General features: G+C 56.9%; 2 protein-coding genes across 3 annotated transcripts; both read left to right on the top strand.

The window, feature by feature from the left end:
• The first annotated feature begins 684 nt into the window (after positions 1-684).
• On the top strand, positions 685-4249 carry POLR2G (RNA polymerase II subunit G). The gene is made up of 8 exons (XM_030568305.1): positions 685-817; positions 1231-1340; positions 1709-1868; positions 2829-2879; positions 2967-3032; positions 3298-3369; positions 3701-3734; positions 4030-4249. The coding sequence occupies exons 1-8, from the start codon at positions 806-808 to the stop codon at positions 4041-4043; spliced, it is 519 nt and encodes a 172-aa protein (XP_030424165.1). The 5' UTR covers positions 685-805; the 3' UTR covers positions 4044-4249.
• Positions 4250-6316: 2067 nt separating this feature from the next.
• On the top strand, positions 6317-13990 carry EEF1G (eukaryotic translation elongation factor 1 gamma). Of its 2 annotated transcripts, XM_030569325.1 has the most exons (10): positions 6317-6418; positions 7566-7724; positions 8422-8485; positions 8950-9092; positions 10728-10871; positions 11150-11279; positions 11765-11951; positions 12852-13024; positions 13154-13278; positions 13665-13990. In XM_030569325.1, the coding sequence occupies exons 1-10, from the start codon at positions 6404-6406 to the stop codon at positions 13821-13823; spliced, it is 1299 nt and encodes a 432-aa protein (XP_030425185.1). In that variant the 5' UTR covers positions 6317-6403; the 3' UTR covers positions 13824-13990. The 2 variants fall into 2 exon arrangements, with proteins under 2 accessions (XP_030425185.1, XP_030425186.1); XM_030569326.1 differs by lacking the exons at positions 6317-6418; positions 7566-7724 and having other exon boundaries at positions 8934-9092.
• Positions 13991-18678: the final 4688 nt, after the last annotated feature.

Here is an 18678-nt window from a genome sequence, read left to right as displayed (position 1 = left end):
GTGGCTTAGGGGGCTGAGCATGTGTGTTTAATGTGGGGCAGGGTCCATATGTGTATGTGTATGTGTGGATCTGAGCACTTGGTGCTATCAAACCAAGATGCTAGGTGTGCATGGGGAATGGGAAGTGGTGGTGGGGGGTTGCTGGGGGAGGGGCAGGCAACAGAAAGCTGTGACATACTGTGAGGGGCAGCCCCCTGAAATCGACTCCCAGGAGCCACAATCAGGGATTTGTTGCAGGGGTATCATGGCCCCTTTGGTGGGTGAATTTCAGGGCGTTGAATGGGGTGGCTCCCTGTGATTGGGGATTCAGAGGGGTGATGTCTTGTGGGTCAATCCTGGTTGGGGATGGGGGGTCTCAGACTGGGATTTGGGGGAGGAATTACAGAGCTCCCACGAGCTGTGGCGGGGACAGCCTGGGCTAGGCTGGGGAGGGGAGCTGCTGACTCGGGCACGTGGCAAAGGTATAGCTTTTCAGAGTTTATTTTTGTACCTGACTGCCCAATAAAACGGGATTTGGGATAACTCGCCTCATGTCAATCAGTGTGCGCCCCGCCCTTCGCCATGTCAATCGCGGTTTCCCTCCTACTCGCTCACTGCCAGACCCCGAGCTCCCCCTGGCGTCCTCTGGCCAAGGCGGCAGCCGTGATACTATAGACGCCCATGTGACTGCAAGGGGCGCATGCGCACAAACCATACAGGTCTCTCTTTCTTTGAGGGGCGGGGCTCCCGTGGAGCAGTGAGGAAGGCGCTCTGGGAGGGGTGGTGGCGAGTTCCTGCCGGTCCTCACTCCTGACACGCTTGGAAGATGTTTTATCACGTGAGTGACGGGCTCCCCGCCGGGGTCAGCGCCCTCTTCCCCCCTCCCCCCGGGGCCTGGACAGCCTTCCTTCCCCCCACCCCCGGGTCAGCTTCTTTCCCGCCCCCCCGGGGCCTGGACAGCCTTCCCCCTGAGTGTCAGCTGCTTCCCCTGCCAGGGCCTGGATAACCCTTCCCCCGGGGGTCAGCTTCCTACTCCCCCCCCAGCAGCACCTGGACAGCCGCCCCCCAGATCCAGGGGTCTCAGCAGCCACTGTTCCCTCTGCCCAAGGGGGCACTAGGGCCCTGCCCCATCGTGCACTGCTCAGTCTGCTGTGAGATAGGGGAGGGAGGGTTTGGCTGATGGTTGCATCCCTTCCCTTCTCAGTGACAAGTCTCCTGTGGCCCCTCACCCCCTTTTTCCTACTTCCATAGATCTCCCTGGAGCATGAGATTCTGCTGCATCCACGCTACTTCGGGCCCAATCTCCTCAACACTGTCAAGCAGAAGCTGTTCACGGAGGTGGAGGGGACCTGCACGGGCAAGTGAGTAGGGGCAGGAGAATATGGAGGATAGGCCATTGTGGGGTTGGAGGGTGCAGTGGGGGGTAGGGATGGAGGTAATGAGGCTGGGGGTGATGGGAATGTGTGTGTGGAGAGAGTGGGAAGCAGTGGGGTGGTGGGAACGGAGGGAGGGGATGGGAGATCCAGGGCAGGTGCAGATGCATGGAAGGAAGAAGTGGGAGTTGGAAAAGGAGAGGGGTTGCTGTTTTTGGAGGGACCCTAAGACTAGCCCCTGAGGTGAGTGTGGGAAGCTCCCTCTATAACAGGACCTTGATGCCCTGCTCCTTCTCTGGCCCCCATTTCCTCTGCCTTGGCACTCTCTAACAGAGCTGGTTCCTACTCTTCCCCAGATACGGCTTTGTCATTGCAGTCACCACCATTGACAACATTGGGGCAGGTGTCATCCAGCCAGGCCGTGGCTTTGTGCTCTACCCCGTCAAGTACAAGGCCATTGTCTTCCGGCCCTTCAAGGGAGAGGTGGTGGATGCTGTGGTGACGCAGGTCAACAAGGTAACACGATGCTGCGGGCGTGTGTGTGGATTCGGGGAGTGTAAGGTCAGAAGGGACCATTAGATCATCTTCTTCGCCCTCCTGTATAACACAGGCCAGAGAATCTCACCTGGACACCCCTGCATTGAATTCACTCACTTGAGTCCTTCAGTGACTAAATTGTTGTGAGCCCCAGGCAGAGAACAGGAGAGTTTGAGCAGCCACCAACGCCGAAAGGCTGTGCAGTGGCAGGGAATTGATTTGGCAAAATATGCCCAGATGATCCTAGCAAGCGACCCACATGCTATGCTGCAAGGGAAGGCAAAAAGCACTGAAGGTCCCTGCCAATCTGACTGGTGAGGGGAAATGCCGCCTTGGCCCCCAATCTGGTGATCTGAGCATGGTGCTCCAGCCAGGCATTTAGAAAAAGGATTCTCTGGACCACCTCAAAGCATTGGCCCACTATGCCCAGTGAGCCGTCTCCCGCAGTGGCTGATCTCTGATACTTCAGGGGAAGGTGCAGTGGGGGAGGGGGCCATTCTACCACCACCCAACCCAGATTGTGCGTTGGGAGGAAAATGTTCCTTCTTGACCCCTGCAATTGACTGGGTGAAGATCTGAAGCATGAGATTAGATTATAATCATAATGCTGAGCTACAAGTGTTTGTGGCCAATGCAAACAATCCTGTTCTCCTCCAGGCCCATGAAGGAAAGGGATGGATGGGGATTCATGGAACTAAGCCAGGGTGTGAGACCCTGGCTTGAGACCATGGGGTGTCCCCTGTGCTAAGGATCTTGGAGCCCCAGAGCAGATCAGGAAGGGATGGTGCAAGGGCTGTTCTGCCCCTGACTGTAGTGTCTGGGTGCCAAGGTGTGAGCAGTGGGTGTCTTGGGGCTGGAGGTGGGTGTAGCTATTGGTGGGAGAATGGGATAACTCCCATGTCTATGTGCTAATGGAATCACTGCTTCCACTCTCCACAGGTTGGGCTCTTCACCGAGATCGGGCCCATGTCCTGCTTCATATCTCGACATGTAAGCAGGGTGCTGGGGAGGGGGAGCTTGGGGAACAGGTTAGGGGTGGGGTGATATTTGGGGAACTGACTCCTGTTCTCTTCTCAGTCCATTCCCTCTGAGATGGAGTTTGACCCAAACTCCAACCCTCCCTGCTACAAGACAGTGGATGAGGTGAGTCCTGGGTGGATGGTGCTTTGCGGGGAGCTTGGGGTGTAATGGGGGTATTTGGAGAGGGAGGGAGACCCACCTGGGGGCAAGGGAGACCTGTGGAGCAGGCTTGTGAATGGTGGGGGAGAATTTTGCTTTCCCCCATATCAGACATACTTTACTTACTGGAGTTAAGTGCAACTCTGTGTTTAGCCTTTTCTGTCTCTGTCTGTCTATGAAGAGGAGGAAGCTTGTAAATGGGTCTCACTCTAGTGCTGCATGTCTCTAGGACATCGTGATCCAGCAGGATGATGAGATCCGGTTGAAAATCGTGGGGACCAGAGTGGATAAGAATGACATTGTGAGTCTTTGATGCCTCCTTCGAATATGCTTTGTGCCTGTGTGCGTGCAGATCCCCAGCTCTCAGCAAAGAATGGGGCAGGAGCTCCTGGCTACTCCACCCCAGCCTCTCCCAGCAAGGGGCACTGGAGGGAGCAGGGCATAAGGGCCGGCTGTGGGGGAGCTCCCAACTGCTCCTAGCCTGGGAACTGTAAGGACTGGGGCAGGAGGGCTGCCATGTTCATTCCAGTCTCTCCCACAAGAGGGTGCTAGGGGGTGAGCAGTGGTGTGCAGGCAGGGGCAACTCTCACAGTCTCTTTGCTGCCACACTAATCTCTCTGTTTGGTTTGCAGTTTGCCATCGGTTCCCTTATGGATGATTATCTGGGTGAGTGTTTTCTGTAGGCTGGGGCAGGGAGTAACCAGATAGGCTGGGCTGGCTGAGTTAACATTGGGCTTGGGTGGATCTTTTACTCCAGAATGTTTCTGCAGCATTGGCTCTTGCACTAGAAGTAAGCGCTCTCAGTCTCTGCCATAGGATGGCTTGATACTGGTGACAGTGGGGGGTCTCCCCGGGGGGTGGAGGGATTAGGGTGAGGGGAAGGGGCTGAGCTGCACCTCCTGGGGGTTAGGGCTCTGGTTGCTCTTGGTTTCAACCTCCTCTCTCTGTGTTTCTCACACAGGTCTTGTGAGCTGAAATACAAATCCCTCCCTCTCGCTGCGTGTCTGGGCTCCAGTTGGGAAGCAGTTGAGCTGCATCCAGGCCAGACCTGCTCCCTGCACCTACTGCTGTATTTATAGTGTACAGATCCCCTCCCCTCCACTCAGCAGCTGGGAGTTGTGGGTGTGGCTGACGGACCAGAGCTTCCTCCTTCACCTCCAATAAAAGTTCCTTTGCTTTAATAAAGTAGCATCTTGTGTCTCAACCCGCAAAGCAGGGCCAGCTGCCTTGGGTGGGGCTCGTGGCTCCCTTTCTTGAGCACGAAGGGGGCTGCCCTGCTCTCCAGCACTCCAGCTACTTGGCACCTCAGCCTTACATGTGGGTAACAATGGAGGTGTAATGGTGCAGCTGTTTAGACTATGCCATATGACCTGTTGCACAGCTGCCAGTCTGCCTTTCCCAGAGAGCATTACTGTCTGTATTCTGGCTGTGCCCCTGGGGCTCTATACACACAGCCAGTCCCTGCCCCACCAGAGCTTACACCATAAAGGGCAAGGTGGACACACAGATGCAGGCAGACCACCCAGCAGCGCTGGGGAGGGGGTCTGGGCTGAGATGTTATAAGGGAGGGAAACAGGGCTTCCCCTGAGTCAGTGCAAGGATCCTGGGTTGTGCACCCCTGGCCTTGGCTAGCCTGTGAGTACCACATGTTACTCACACCAACCTGTCCCAAAGACCACTCTGGTTGCTCTTTGCTGCTGGCTTTGGCTGCAGGGCTGGGGAGTCTGTGTGAAAAGGACAGAGGGAGATGGACAGGTTGGGGCAAGCTCTGCTCCAGAGCACTGCTGGCCAGGACCTTTGTCATTCATCCAGCAATCCTCTCTCCAGCCCTTGCCATCTGGCACTCTGGGCCTAGCTGGGGTTGTGCTGGGGAACTGGTGCAGGAGTTCTGATGCCTGATTATGGTTTCTGGCTTGGAAGAGAGCAAGCTAGGGTAGGAGCTGTGTACCATAGACATGCGGGGGCAGCCCTGGTGCTGGGTAAGAGCCCCCATGGTCTAGAGCACAGTGCCAGAGCAAGCAGTGTATCACAGAGCCAGCAACCATGGGCCCAACTGGGTCTCCCAGCCCTGCCTCTCACCCTAGGCAGCCAGGTATTGCCAGCTGCCCTCTCTTCCCCTGGAGCTGGCCCCCAGGTGGCCCTTTATCACCAGTGTCAGTTATAATGGTGCCACAGAGCCAGGCCCATGCTCAGAAAGAGCCCCAGCCTGCTCTGCTTGCACTGTGCCCTGAGACCCTGCCAGCCCACTGGCTCTCTCCCCCCCGGCCGGCTCACCACTTGCTCCTCTCAGCCAGCCACTGGCTGGCCGAGGAATCCTCTCCACCACCTGCTGGCTTCTCTCTGCCCCCCTGCCTGGACCCTAGTGCACCTCCATCTTTGGGAGGCAGTCTCAGCTTCCCACCACCTGTAGGGCCCCACCTGTCTCCCTGGACCTGAGCTACCTGGGATTGCTGCATAAGTCTGGCCAGTCTTGGCGATGTGGGATCTTGGCTGGGCCCCTCCTGGCTGATCTTGCCACTCTAGGGCCAGAGAGATTCCCTGTCCCAGGACCAGGTCCTGACGGCATGAGCAACTCAGCTTGGCAGACACAGTCACCTCCCAGCAGGCTCGGTGAGTATGGCCAGGAAGCAGGCTGTGGCGGAGTGGATCTCTTGGAGTGCTGCTGGGTTGTGAGGGGGTGCAGAAGATCTCTATGTGTTGGGGCACTAGGGACTGGAGGTTCTGTGTGGGGTGCTGGGCAGTTGTGGCAGGGTCTAGGGAGGCACTGGGCATAGTGGGTTTGGGAAAGCTCTGGCCACAGGGAATTGGGGTGTGTGTGTGTGTGGTGCAGGCTGCACTGGACAGCGTGGGCCATTGTGCATCTGGCAACTACCGGTTTGTACATAGTGCCCTTGCCCTGACTGGCTCCTCACTCTGGGGACTGACCACCCCCTGCCACACCATGCTCCATTGCCCCCATGGGGGCCCATGCAAGGTTAATCCGGCCCTTTTTATCACCCTGGGGCCCTGAGAATCCAGGGGCAAGTGAGGAGTTGGCGCGTGGGTTAACTCGGGACGCGAAACACCCAGAGGAATGAGCTGCCGAACGCCCATGTGGTTGGAGTTTTAAAGCCATTACTGTTCCCGCCCATTGCGCAGCTCCCTCTGCACGTGACCCAGAAGTCCGTAGCCTGTTGCCTCTCTAAAACCCCGCCCCCTTGGTGACGCCATATAAAGACGCCGGGCAGCGGTCTGTCGTGTTGTGGGTGGGTGTGCGGCGTCTCGCTTTGCGGTTCTTTTCACGTTGCTTTACGGTAGTCCCGCCCCGAGCTCCTCCCTTTTCTCTGCTAGCTAAGATGGCGGCGGCCGGGGTGAGTGTGTCGCCTATGTGGCTTCCCCGCCTCCCTTTGGGCAATCCGTTTTCATCCGCTCCTGGGGGGCTGGTCGGGGCCTGGGGGAATGGCGGCGCTTGGGCGGAGGTGGGCTCGTCTGCCTGAGGGTGGTATCGTGGGGGCCCTGGCCGGGGAGGGGGCACCTTGCGGCGGCTGACGCAGGACAGGCTCTAAGGCGGGGGTAGGGGGCTTAGCTGCTGCAGGAGAGCTGGGGCTGGCGCTCAGGGGCGAGGGTGGGGGATGGGCAGTGTGCGGTTAGGGGAGACGGCAGCGGCGGGCGTGGGTTTGGAGGCCCCTGTAGCTGGGGGGCAGTTTGGAGGAGGTGTTGACTTCGTGTCTGCCTGTGGTGGGAGGTATGGGGGGGGGGGAGGCCCTGTCTCTTGGGGAGGAGGTGGCTGCCCTGGGGTTAAGGAATTGGCAGGGAGCGGGGGAGTGTGGCGCTGTTGAGATAGTGGAGGGGAGTCTTTCTGGGTGTACGGGGTACCTGGAGACTTCTGTACTGGATTCTACTGTTCTTGCATGCCTCTTTGATGGAGAGGTGCAATGGCCAAGGGGAGTGGGTGTTGGCTTAGGTGTCTAGTCAGTGGGGTGGGGGGAATAGATAAGGGTTGGCCCAGGGTGATGAGTTTGTATAGAGAGACAAGACTTTCTGGTACCTGGCAAAGCTGGCAGTGAAAATGAGTGGATGGGGGTGTGCCCCAGAGTGCTTGGGTTTCTGATGGAGTAGTTATCTTTGTGCATATATGGGGGACCCTGAAGTGAAGGGGGCATTTGATCTGGGGTGCTGAGGATTTCTGTGGGTGAGGAGAGGTCTGGGAGGTGGATGGAAGGAGGAAAGTGGCTGTGAGAGATGATATTGTCTCTGAACTGGTGACAGGGCCTGGGGTGGATGAAGGGAGCCACTGTCTGGTAAATGGGGGGAGGGAGTACCTGGGGTGATCATGGCAGATGAGGGGGCTTTCTGGGTGAGTTCTAGGGTTGTAAAATCAGCATGGTGGGGGCTTGGTTTAAGAAGGAAGCTCTTCCTGGGGGACAGAGGAGAAGGAGTGTGAACTAGAAGACAGACCTTGGTGATCTGCTCCTTGGTGATTTTTTTCATCCCTTGTTCATTTTCTGTGTTCTTCAGACTCTCTACACCTACCCTGAGAACTGGCGGGCATTTAAAGCCCTCATTGCTGCCCAGTACAGTGGGGCTAAGATCAAGGTCCTCTCCACCCCACCCCAGTTCCACTTTGGGCAAACCAACAAGACACCTGAGTTCCTGAAGAAATTCCCTGTTGGGAAGGTAACAGTGCTGCATGTGTCTCCTTATACTGAGTGAAGAGCATTGCTGGGGTAGTGCCAAGTTTCCAGTAATGAGTCATTCAGATTAGAGAAACAGGTGTCCTCTGGGGTCACTCTGTCCCTTCGTCTAGCCTCCATGTGCTGGGTATATGATGGTTGGGGAGGCCTGGTCTGGCAGAGGGGCAGACCAGCTGCAAACACTGCTGCATTGAATCTCCTGGTGTCAAAGGGAAAGGTTGGTAGCTAGAGTGTGGTGGAGCTGCTCATGTCACTTTACCCCTTGGGCAGCCCATGGGTAACAGCTGTGCACTGACTGCTCATGGTACTTGGGAAATGAGCTGTGGAGGGACAAGCCCTGAGAAGCCTTCTCTTCTCCCCCCCCCCCGCGCATGCTTTGCCTGCTGCAAGCCACTCCATCCCCAGGCGTGGGTGTCTAATGGGGAAGGAAACAGCAGAGGGGCTTCCTTGGTGCCTACTGGAAGACATGAATGCCTCCCTCCTTGCCACCCTGTGATGCCATCTGAGAGCTGCTCCTGTGGGATGCTGGGTGTCAGCTGGGCTGAGATGCTCTTGGGTGACCAGTATGTCAGCCCTTGTGGGAGGGGAAACAGCTAGTGTGGCTGGAGGGGCAGAGTGCTGCACAGGTGGGTAAAAGCCTCAGTTGCTCAGTAAGGAGTGCAATGGTGCTTGCTTTCTAGGTTCCTGCGTTTGAAGGGGCTGATGGATTCTGCGTGTTTGAGAGTAATGCCATCGCACACTATGGTAATGGCCAGGGGGCTGCCCCCAGCACCTGAAGGGAAACTTAATGGAAAGAACATACCCTGTGCAGCTTGTACCTGGCAGTAAAGTTAGGGTGTCTCTGACCCCATCCAGCTGCTTCTGCCTCTGCTGCTGTCCATGCTGGGCTCAGTGGAGTAAGCAGTGCGTTGGCCAGCTCCTTACTGTGTCCAGCGCACCTGTAGTCGGGTCAGTGCCTGTGTACTTGCTAGATCTGTAGTGTCCTCGGGCTGGGCTGGACTCTTCCCACAGCTGGCTCTGCCAGGGCAGTTCTGCTTCACTTCCCCTAATGGTAGCTCCACTCCTGGGGCAGGTAGTGCCTCTACTGATGGGGTTGGGGGCTGGGGGGAGATGGTGGGTGGGTGGGTGTGGATTTGGAGGGTGTATGTCTTGGCTGGGTGGGGTTGGTATCTCTCCCCATCCCGGTGACCAGCTGGCTCTGGTTCCAGTCAGTAATGACGAGCTGCGGGGATCCACCAAGGAGATAGCTGCCCAGATCATCCAGTGGGTGAGCTTTGCTGACAGTGACATCGTCCCTCCTGCCAGCACCTGGGTCTTCCCTACGCTGGGCATCATGCACTACAACAAGCAGGTCAGTTGGGGGTGGGGCAGGTAGCTTGTGCTCTCCTCCAGTGAATGGTCACAGCTCCAGGACCTGGCCGACCCCTTGCTGCCCCTGTGTACACATGGGAGTCCTGCAGGTTTCCACTCCTTATACTTCTGTTCACAAACATCCCCTCCTGGAGTGTCAAAGGCTTAGATCTTGGCTCTGAGGCAGGGTCAGGATTTTAGGGGTGCGCACCACTGGCTGCATTACGGTCACACTCAGTGACCTGCCTCACTGGGGTGAGACAGATGCATGGGGCCATAGTCGGTGTCTGCCATCCGAGCATCTCTGCAAGGGTCTGGCAGTGAGAGCTTAGCCTCTCCTCAGAGATTTCAGACCGTAACTGTAGTGTCCTTGCCCTCTGCCATCCACAGCTAACGGAGAATGGACACTCCTTCCAGCTTGCTAGGTACTAAGCTTGTTGGAGGCCAGAACCTCCGAGTCTGGGCTGCCATGGTGCAGCTGGGGTACAGTGAAGCTCCTGGCACTGCCTCCCTGACTTATGCAGATGGGCCCATGCCAAGGACGATCTCTCTGGGCTGCCTCTCCTCTGACAAGTGTCCCTGGTGCCTCTAAAGCTGGGAAGGCAAATAGCCTGCTCCAAGGCTGCAGTCTGTGAGGAACTGCTGGCCCCTTCCCCTGAGGGTCAGGAGGCTGCTGTGAATATAGGGCTCCTATGTGGTAATCCAGTGAGACCGGCTTCTCTCTTCCCTGTTCCTGCAGGGACTGAGATGGATGAGAGGTGGGAAGGGCCACACCGAGCTGATGGGCCTCCAGCTCCTCTGTCTCCCTGCCGGGATTCTGATCAGGAAACAGCCACAGGGCCAGGCTAGGTCTGAGGCTGCATATCTGGGACTTTCTCCTGCTTTGGGGGCCATTCCTGTCTTGGTGCCAAGCTTGGAAAGAAGCTGCAGAATCTCATGACAGCTGGGGTTGGGGAAGGAGGGTGGTCCCATCATTGGATTTTTTTTTCCCGTGGGGGAGGAGGGGGGGAATTCCAAAGAGGATGGATCTAGACTGTTCAGTGGTGACAGATGACAGAACAAGGAGCAATGGTCTTAAGTTGCAGTGGGGGAAGTCTAGGTTGGATTTTAGGAAACACTATTTCACTAGGAGGGTGGTGAAGCACTGGAATGGGTTACCTAGGGAGCTGGTGGAATCTCCATCCTTAGTGGTTTTTAAGGCCTGGCTTCACAAAGCCCTGGCTGGGATGATTTAGTTGGGAGTTGGTCCTGCTTTGAGCAGGGGATTGGACTAGATGACCTCCTGAGGTCTCTTCCAACCCTAATCTTCTATGATAGCTTGTGCATCCCCCTGCACCTCAGTTTGTGAGTTCGCAGGCCCGGTGGGGGTGGGGTGGGAATTTGCTTCATAGATAGGAAAGGACTTTTCCTGTAGTCAGTGGTTAAGCTAGGGGTAGAAACCAGGAGACCTGGCTTCTCTGCTCTAACCACTAGAGTGCACCTGGTCTGTTTTGGTTTCCTGGGAATGCTGAGGAGGGGATGGTGTTCGGTGGTGAAGTGGTTTCCTGTATTCAGTGGCACAATGTATGGCAGCTAAATGAATATCTTTGTGTCTCCACTGCCTCCGTGCGGCTCATCTGTTTTTTTTGATCTCCAGGCCACAGAGTATGCCAAGGAGGAGGTGAAGCGGGTCCTAGGCATCCTGGACTCTCACCTGAAGACCCAGACCTTCTTGGTGGGGGAGCGCATCACACTGGCGGACATCACTGTTGTGTGCACCCTCCTCTGGCTCTACAAGCAGGTGTGGTGGTGCTCAGTGCTCTACTGCCTGAGGCTCCATGACTGTGGCAGGAGGATCTGGTTCTGGGCTATAGCTTCACTGAGAGTTTCTGCTGTCCTGGGTGTGCAGGGTGGGGCTTTGAGGGGGCAAGGCTGGTCATGGATTCCAGTGTGGCTGCAAAGGCTTGGAGTGGCTGCTTGTCCCTGGGGCAGGGGTATATGCCCAGGAAACCTCTTCTGATCTCAGTGTCCTGAGCCGTGGCTGGCTCCAGCTGTGCTGATTTCTGACCTTCTCTGCAGGTTCTGGAGCCGTCCTTCCGCCAGCCCTACAGCAACACCAACCGCTGGTTTGTGACCTGCATCAATCAGCCGCAGTTCAAGGCCGTGCTGGGAGAGGTGAAGCTATGTGAAAAGATGGCTCAGTTTGATGGTGAGTAGCTCCCTAGGCAGGGATCTGGCCCGCTGCCTCCCCTCTGAGGGGTGTGTGGCTGTCCTGGTGCCCCTGATAAAAGCAGGCCTTGTTGTTGCAGTGAGTCTAGAGAACAACTTGGAGGGGGAGAAGGATGGGGGGATCCTGCTTGCTAACTCTGGGGTGATTCTGCTGGGATCTGTGTACCTTGGTCTACTGCCCTCTTCCCCTGTGGGGTCTCCCAGGCTTCACTCAGCCCCGATCTGGTTCTGAGGCTACTCCACCCTGGGTGGGGATGGACGCAACCACAGAAGCTCTAGCAGGGAGCTGTGGCTGCTGTGATCAGCGTCTCCCTGGTTCAGGGCTAACACTGGCTGGGTCAGGGCATCAGTTGCTGGATTTCTGCCATTGCTAAGTCTTAGGGTGGTCTACCAGGCCTCCCACATGGGGAGTGGGAGAGACCTGGCTGCCCCCTGTCCATGGGCTCCTTCCTCCCCTTGATGCAGCCAAGAAGTTTGCTGAGAACCAGCCAAAGAGAGACACCCCCAAGAAGGAGAAGCCTGCCAAGGAGGAGAAGAAGCAGGAGAAGAAAGAGGAGAAGAGATCTGAGCCTGAGGAGGAGCTGGATGAGTGTGATCAGGCCCTGGCTGCTGAGCCAAAGTCCAAGGACCCTTTTGCTCACCTGCCCAAGAGGTGGGGCTGGCTGGTGGGGCTCGTGCAGGGAAAGTGTGGAGAGGGGGCTGGATCCTGGCAGTTGCATGGCACTAGTCGTGTTCCCTTCTCTTCCTCCTCTTTTCCAAATAGCAGCTATCGGACTCCTCTCTGCTGCTGGTGGGCAGGGCCTTGGGAAGGGCCAGTTCCCATGCTCTACTCCCCTTCTCTGGCCTCTTCTGGGCAAGCTGCCACCAGCTCTTGTTTGCGCCAGACAGTGGGGACCCAGCCAGCCCCCTCCTGCTGCTCCATGGGCCTCTGGATGGGAAAGGGCAGAGTGGCCTTTCCAGAGAAAACAGAGGAGTTGGCTTTGGGAGCCCAGTCCTGCCCCTCCCTGCCTCTGCCCTTTGGCCCTTAGCAGAGGGAAGCAGCATCTTTTGGGAATCAAATTTCAAGCTAGGGTCCCTTTTGCTCATGGCTTCTCTGCTGCCTCCTCTGGCCACCAGGGGGCAGTGGTTGCATGCTGACAGGCAGAGCCTCAGCACTGCTGGGTTGGAGTCATTCCAGTCCCACGCCCTGCTGCATGCTTGGGATAGCTTCCTGTGCTGCACTGTCTGGGCCCATAATCCCTGCTGGGATGTGGAACGCATGGCCAGAGGTATGGGAGCTGGGGTCCTAGCCTAGGACTATTGGGTAGGCTGGGGGAGATGCTGCTGGCCCTCCTCAGTGCCCTCCGTTACTCTTAGCCATGGGCTCTCACTCACTGACCTGGGAGCTGAGCTGTGCAGGGTCCTGGCCCCACAGCCCAAACACCTGAGCAGGAAGAAGGGCCTTGGAGTTCCTGATAGGCAGGAGCTGGGACAGAGCCAGCCCATCTGGGAGGTGGCTGAGGTGAGGCCAGCCGCCCCCTGCCTGTCTCTGATGGAGACACTCTGCCCCCAGCCCCTTCGTCATGGATGAGTTCAAGCGGAAATACTCCAATGAGGACACGCTGACGGTGGCACTGCCCTACTTCTGGGAGCACTTTGACAAGGACGGCTGGTCCATTTGGTACTCGCAGTACCGCTTCCCTGAGGAGCTGAGCCAGACCTTCATGAGCTGCAACCTCATCACAGGTCAGAGCCCAGCACCCCCCTGGGCTTGCCCCAGCTCTCCAAACAGCACCTGGAGCTGGTCTGGGTCACAGAGGGTTCCTGCTTGGAGCGAGGCACAGCAGTGATGGCTCTCCCACCTCTTCCCACTAGGTATGTTCCAGCGCCTGGACAAACTGCGGAAGAATGCTTTCTCCAGTGTCATCCTCTTTGGCACCAACAATGACAGCACCATCTCCGGCATCTGGGTCTTCCGCGGCCAGGAGCTGGCCTTCCCGGTGAGTCTCTGCACAGTCTGCGGGTGTGCAGGGGAATCTGGCTGTACCCACTAGGAGCAGGTACCAGTAGCTCTGTACTGCCACGCTACAGGGTTGTGCGTCTCCGGAGCCTGCTGGCTCCCTGGCCTGAGAACAAGTAATGTTCCTAGTGCAATGCAGCTTGAGGGAGCCAGCTAATATTCCTGGGCAAAGGGGGGGCAGCCTGGCCATGCCCTACTGTGAAGCTGCCCAGTGACAAGAGCAAAGGGTTGTTCACACTCCTCCTATGAGGATGACTCCATCTGCAGTGCAGGCAAAAGGGAGGGACTATACTCAGCTGGGCTTGGTTCGTGCAGTGCCTGTGATGTGGGGGAGGCTCCATGCTGATCCCTCCCCTTTGTTCCCAGCTGAGCCCTGACTGGCAGGTGGATTATGAGTCCTATACATGGAGGAAGCTGGATGCAGACAGCGAGGAGTGCAAGACACTGGTCAAGGAGTATTTCACATGGGAGGGCGAATTCAAACACGTCGGCAAAGCCTTCAACCAGGGAAAGATCTTCAAGTGAGAGTGCTGCCTTCCTGCCAGCTGGGACAGCACAGACTGGCCAGTGAGGGACAACAGCCTCTGGGCAGCAGCCAGTGGGAGCATGGGCTGCTGGGAACTGTTCACCAGGGGCCAAACATCAGAAGCCTGGATCAGTGACACAAAAAATAAAAACACCACATGCTGGTATCCTGGGGTCTGTCATTCCTGGGCAGGGGCTTGTGGGTCTGGCTGGGGGTGCAGGGACAGACACCAAGTTTCCTGCTGGGGAGGACAGGAGATCTGGGCTGTCCTTAGCAAGGGTGCAGCTGCTGTGGGGCAGATCTGGACTCCTGCTGTGGGCTCGATGGGTGTCTTGGCTGGGGTATAAGATGGAGGGGGAGAGCTGCTGTTGCTGGGTAGGGGTGAGTGCCTCTGGCAAGGAGACTGGTGTTTGGTTTTGTCTCCATCTGGGCCGCCTGTAACAGGAAGATGCTTCTGTCAGTGAGGTGCTATGGCACTGTTACCAGCTGTCCTGGAAAACTGGGACCCATCAGCACTGGGGAGCTGTGCCAGGTGACTTTGCCCTCAAGGTGCTGCACAGGCTGATCCTGTCCTGGCAGAGCTCTTTGTTCCAGAGGGGCAGGGCATGGTGCTCTCATGGAGCTGGCCATGTGGGTCTCTGCCAGGGCTGGAATGGGAACCCAGGGCTGGCTGGCTCTGGCTTCTGCCTTTAACAATGCCCAGCAAGCTGCTATGCTTGTCCCATTCAGCCTCCCCCTTGCCCACCCAGTGTTCAGCCTGCAGCTGGGAAGGGTAAACAGGTGAGAGCTGTCAGCGCAACACAGAAGGAGTGCAGGGAGGTGGCCCTGGCTGCTGGGGCAGTGCCCACTGGGAGAATCCTCTCTGATTGTTTGGAGAGGCTGAGTTGCCAGGCCCCATATCAATATTTAAGTTGGGAGGCAGGGCATAGGTCACTGCAAGCCTCTGCCCTGGCCTAGCCCTCAAAGCCTATTGGTGATAAGCTTATCAGTGCCAGCGGGCAGGGCTGGGCCCTGCAGCCAGGTAGGTTATAGGCTTGGGTGTACCACAGGAAACAGGATCCAGCTGTCCTCATGACTAGCTTGTTGGCAGGCTGTAGGGGGAGCCTCCATCCTGGAACTCATCAAACAACTTGCTGGGCTGTTCCCACCCCCTCTGAGTGGGCTGCCTTAGGCCTGTGCCTAGCTCCAAGGCTGTGGTGTCTGCCTGACCAACCAGCCTGCTCACCACACCCCCTTTCTAGCCTGGCATTGTGCAATCCTGGCTCAGCTAGTGCCCCACCCCTGGAAATACTACAGGGTGAGGAGCAAATTCTCCTTAACCTTCATGTGGCAGGGCTCCTAGGGACTGGCAGCTTTCTTGTCAGTTGGTCAGTCACAACAGCTGGGCCTTGGCTGTCTTTCCCCTGCAGCTGCTCTCTGTAAGGCCCCTTCCCTTGCCACTATGGCAGGGGCTGCCAGCTGGCTCCTAAGCCTTCCCTAGGGTTTTGCCCTAACCGGCCCTGTTCCCTGTAACTAGGCAGCCAGTGTGCCTGGGCCTGTTCTTCCTGTCCCTCCTCCAGCTGGGACTCCCTAGCATGGGGTAGGCAACCTATGGCACTGGTGCCAAAGGCAGCACACAAGCTGATTTTTCAGTGGCACTCATACTGCCTGGGTCCTGGCCACCATTGGGGGGGGGGAGCTCCTTAAACATTTTAAAAACCTTATTTACTTTACATACAACAATAATTTAGTTACCCACTTCGTCTAAGGGTATGTCTACATCTACAATTTTGCAGCGCTGGTTGTTACAGCTGTATTAGTACAGCTGTATAGGGCCAGCGCTGCAGAGTGGCCACATTTACAGCAACCAGCGCTGCAAGTGGTGTTAGATGTGGCCACACTGCAGCGCTGTTGGGCGGCTTCAAGGGGGGTTCGGGGAACGCGAGAGCAAACCGCGGGGAAGGAGACCAGCTTCCCCGCGGTTTGCTCTCGCATTCCCCGAACCCCCGAGCAAGCAGGTCTCCTTCCCCGCGGTTTGCAGGGGGGTTCGGGGAACGCGAGAGCAAACCGGGGAAGGAGACCTGCTTCCCCGCGGTTTGCTCTCGCGTTCCCCGAACCCCCCTGCAAACCGCGGGGAAGGAGACCTGCTTGATTACCAGAGAGGCTTCCTCAGGTATGCTGGGATACCTGCTTATTCCACGGAGGTCAAGAAAAGCGCTGGTAAGTGTCTACACTTGATTACCAGCGCTGGATCACCAGTGCTGGATCCTCTACACCCGAGACAAAACGGGAGTACGGCCAGCGCTGCAAACAGGGAGTTGCAGCGCTGGTGATGCCCTGCAGATGTGTACACCTCCTAAGTTGCAGCGCTGTAACCCCCTCACCAGCGCTGGAACTTTGTGATGTAGACAAGCCCTAACTAAAGTCTATTCACCTATGCGCCAATACATCTGTTAGTCTATAAGGTGCCACAGGACTCTTAGCTATATTTACATAGTTATTATAGACTTAGAGAAAGACTGTAAAATGTATTACTGGCATGTGAAATCTTAAATTAGAGTGAATAAATGAAGACTTGGCACTCTATTTCTGAAAGGTGGCTGACCCCTGCCCTAGCAGTTGAGCCCCCCGGTGCAGGGCTCTGTTCCTAGGGAGCAGCCTGGAGTGCATGACTCATGCCTGGGTCCTCTGCCAGCTGCAGAGAAATGGCTTATTCACACCCCTGATATAATGAGCTTGTGCTGTCTGGCAATCAGTTTGACTGGGGCTCCCTGGGTATGGGGGGAGGCAGGGGCCTGTCCTGCACCACCCAGGACACACTGAAGTGTCTGAACTAGGTGCACTTTGGAGTTTGAGCTTGGGCTGGGACCTCCAGGCATGTGCCTACTCCCATCATCACTGGGTGAAGCTCCAAGTTAGGTGGGGAAGAGTCCAAAGTGCTGCAGGGCTGGTGAATGGTGGGGAGAGGGGGTGTCTGCTGTGTCACCATCTGCCCACTGAACCGAGGGTGGGGTCCCACAGTCTCTTATGGTGTCCTGGTGGGTGGGCAGGAGCCCCCTGTTGCTGAGGGCTGGGGCCTGGGCTGGGTGTAGAGGGGCTGACCTTGAGGGTTGGGGCCCTGACTGCAGCTGCCAGCTAAGCTGCCCCACTTCCCCCTGCTCTGCCTTGTTGACAGCTCTGGCACTGCAGTGCATGCTGGTTGGAGCTGGCTGCCTGTCTCTTTCTGAGCTGCAGTTGTGGGAGGCAGCACTGGGTTAATCGCATCCATCTGGCTCTTCAGGGCCCTCAGGAAGCATGAGTCACTCTTGTATCCTGTTGCCCGGCTGCTGCGTTCCCTGCGGGTGTGGTTTGGCCACACAAGGCTGTAGCTGTCCTGCCATCTGACAGCATGACCGGGGTGGGCAGCAAGCTGCTGGTGCCAGCTGGGCTAGAAGTGAGAGCAGTGTATGATCATGTAGTGTCTGGGGCTGAACTGCTGGGGGGGCTGTGATCTCACTGCTGGCTGCTAATGTAACTTCCCCATTGGCTGCTGCAGGATCCCTTAGGAAAAGTCCCTGCCCTTCAGTGGTTGCCATGGGGGAGGGTGCCAGTCCCCAAACAGTGAGGCTGGAAGCCTGGGCTTTGGGAGCGGCCCCAGGGGAGTGGATGCTAAGGTAGATGGTTGTGTTTAAATGGGGCGGAGTCACTTGCTCATGGCCCATTCAGTGGCTCAAGGCTATGGGGCAGGCACTGTGTCTGGTGTAAGGGCCATCTGCCCTGCTGGTGCTGTCTGAGTAACAGGCCTCTGCCCCACTCCAGTGCTTCTGGATGAGCTGGCCCTGCCCTGCTCCACCCTCTTTGTAAATTCTCTCAGATCCTGCTGCAATCTTGCGTCTTTCCCTCTGTGCCTGCCTGAGACAAGAAAGGCCCTGCCCAGCTCCCCTCCTTCCCCTGACAAGTATGGGAGGGGGGAATGGTGGGACTTTCACACCAGTGAGCTATTGGCTCAGTAAAAGCAGTGCCCCAGCCCTGTCTGCCCCCAGTAGCGGCCAACCAGGCTCCTATCTGTAGAGGGGCAGCTGAGCGGGCGGAGGCCGGTGCTCAACTACTCAGCTCTGCAGCTGCTGCATAATGTGAATTGTCACAGAACATTACTGGCTAGGCCCTTACGACAGTGTTCTATCACCATTCTGCCATTCTCACCACCGAATGATCCAGCAGCAGGGAGACCTGGGTTCTGCCCTGGCTCTGGGAGGGGAGTGGGATATGATGGGTTAGAGCAAGGTGGGGTGCTGGGAGTCGGGATTGCTGGGATCTGTTCCCCTTTCTGGGCCTCAGTTTCCCCATCTGCAAAAAGAACCCATGGAGCCTCCTTCGCAAAGCAGTGTGAGGTCTAGTGAGGGAGATGCCAAGAGCTTTTGTTGTACTGGAGCCAGAGACAAACAGTTCTAGAAGGTTTGGTGAAACTATTGGGTAGGGGGGAGAATCTGAGCACAAAATGAGAGAGATTTTGACTGGCCTTTTGTGCTTGAATAATGTAAAACAAAAAGTGTGTGTGTTGGGGGGAGGGGGGGGATTTTAAAAGCTGCCTGCACCAGCTGTTACCCTGGGGCAGGCTGTTTCCTTTAAAAGCATGTTTCTAAAGAACCTTTGAAAAATGCCTCCTATGTGGTGGCAGTAGCACATAATTGTCTGCTAACCATTTATCAGCACCATGCATGTAACAGGAGCATGTGTAGGGGAGCACATGTACCCAGACCACCACCAATGCTGCTCCCGATGCCTGAAGGGGTCTCCTTCCCTCTGGGCAGGTGCAGGAACAGAGCAGGGACCCACACAGCACACTGCTCAGGGCATCCAGCTTTGCCTACTGTGCTGGGGCTCAGAGGTCATTAA

Source organism: Gopherus evgoodei, chromosome 7 (genome assembly GCF_007399415.2).
Source record: "Gopherus evgoodei ecotype Sinaloan lineage chromosome 7, rGopEvg1_v1.p, whole genome shotgun sequence".
Lineage (NCBI taxonomy): Eukaryota > Metazoa > Chordata > Testudines > Testudinidae > Gopherus > Gopherus evgoodei.
The sequence above is the reverse complement of the archived record's forward strand: the minus strand, read 5'-3'. Positions and strand labels throughout refer to the sequence as shown.

Excerpts from the sequence above, each read along its gene's own strand:
- POLR2G (XM_030568305.1), top strand. Across the intron at positions 1,869-2,828 it reads TGGTGACGCAGGTCAACAAG|GTTGGGCTCTTCACCGAGAT; the intron begins GTAACACGATGC and ends CACTCTCCACAG. Across the intron at positions 3,370-3,700 it reads GAGTGGATAAGAATGACATT|TTTGCCATCGGTTCCCTTAT; the intron begins GTGAGTCTTTGA and ends TTTGGTTTGCAG.
- EEF1G (XM_030569325.1), top strand. Across the intron at positions 13,025-13,153 it reads GAGCTGCAACCTCATCACAG|GTATGTTCCAGCGCCTGGAC; the intron begins GTCAGAGCCCAG and ends TCTTCCCACTAG. Across the intron at positions 13,279-13,664 it reads GCCAGGAGCTGGCCTTCCCG|CTGAGCCCTGACTGGCAGGT; the intron begins GTGAGTCTCTGC and ends CTTTGTTCCCAG.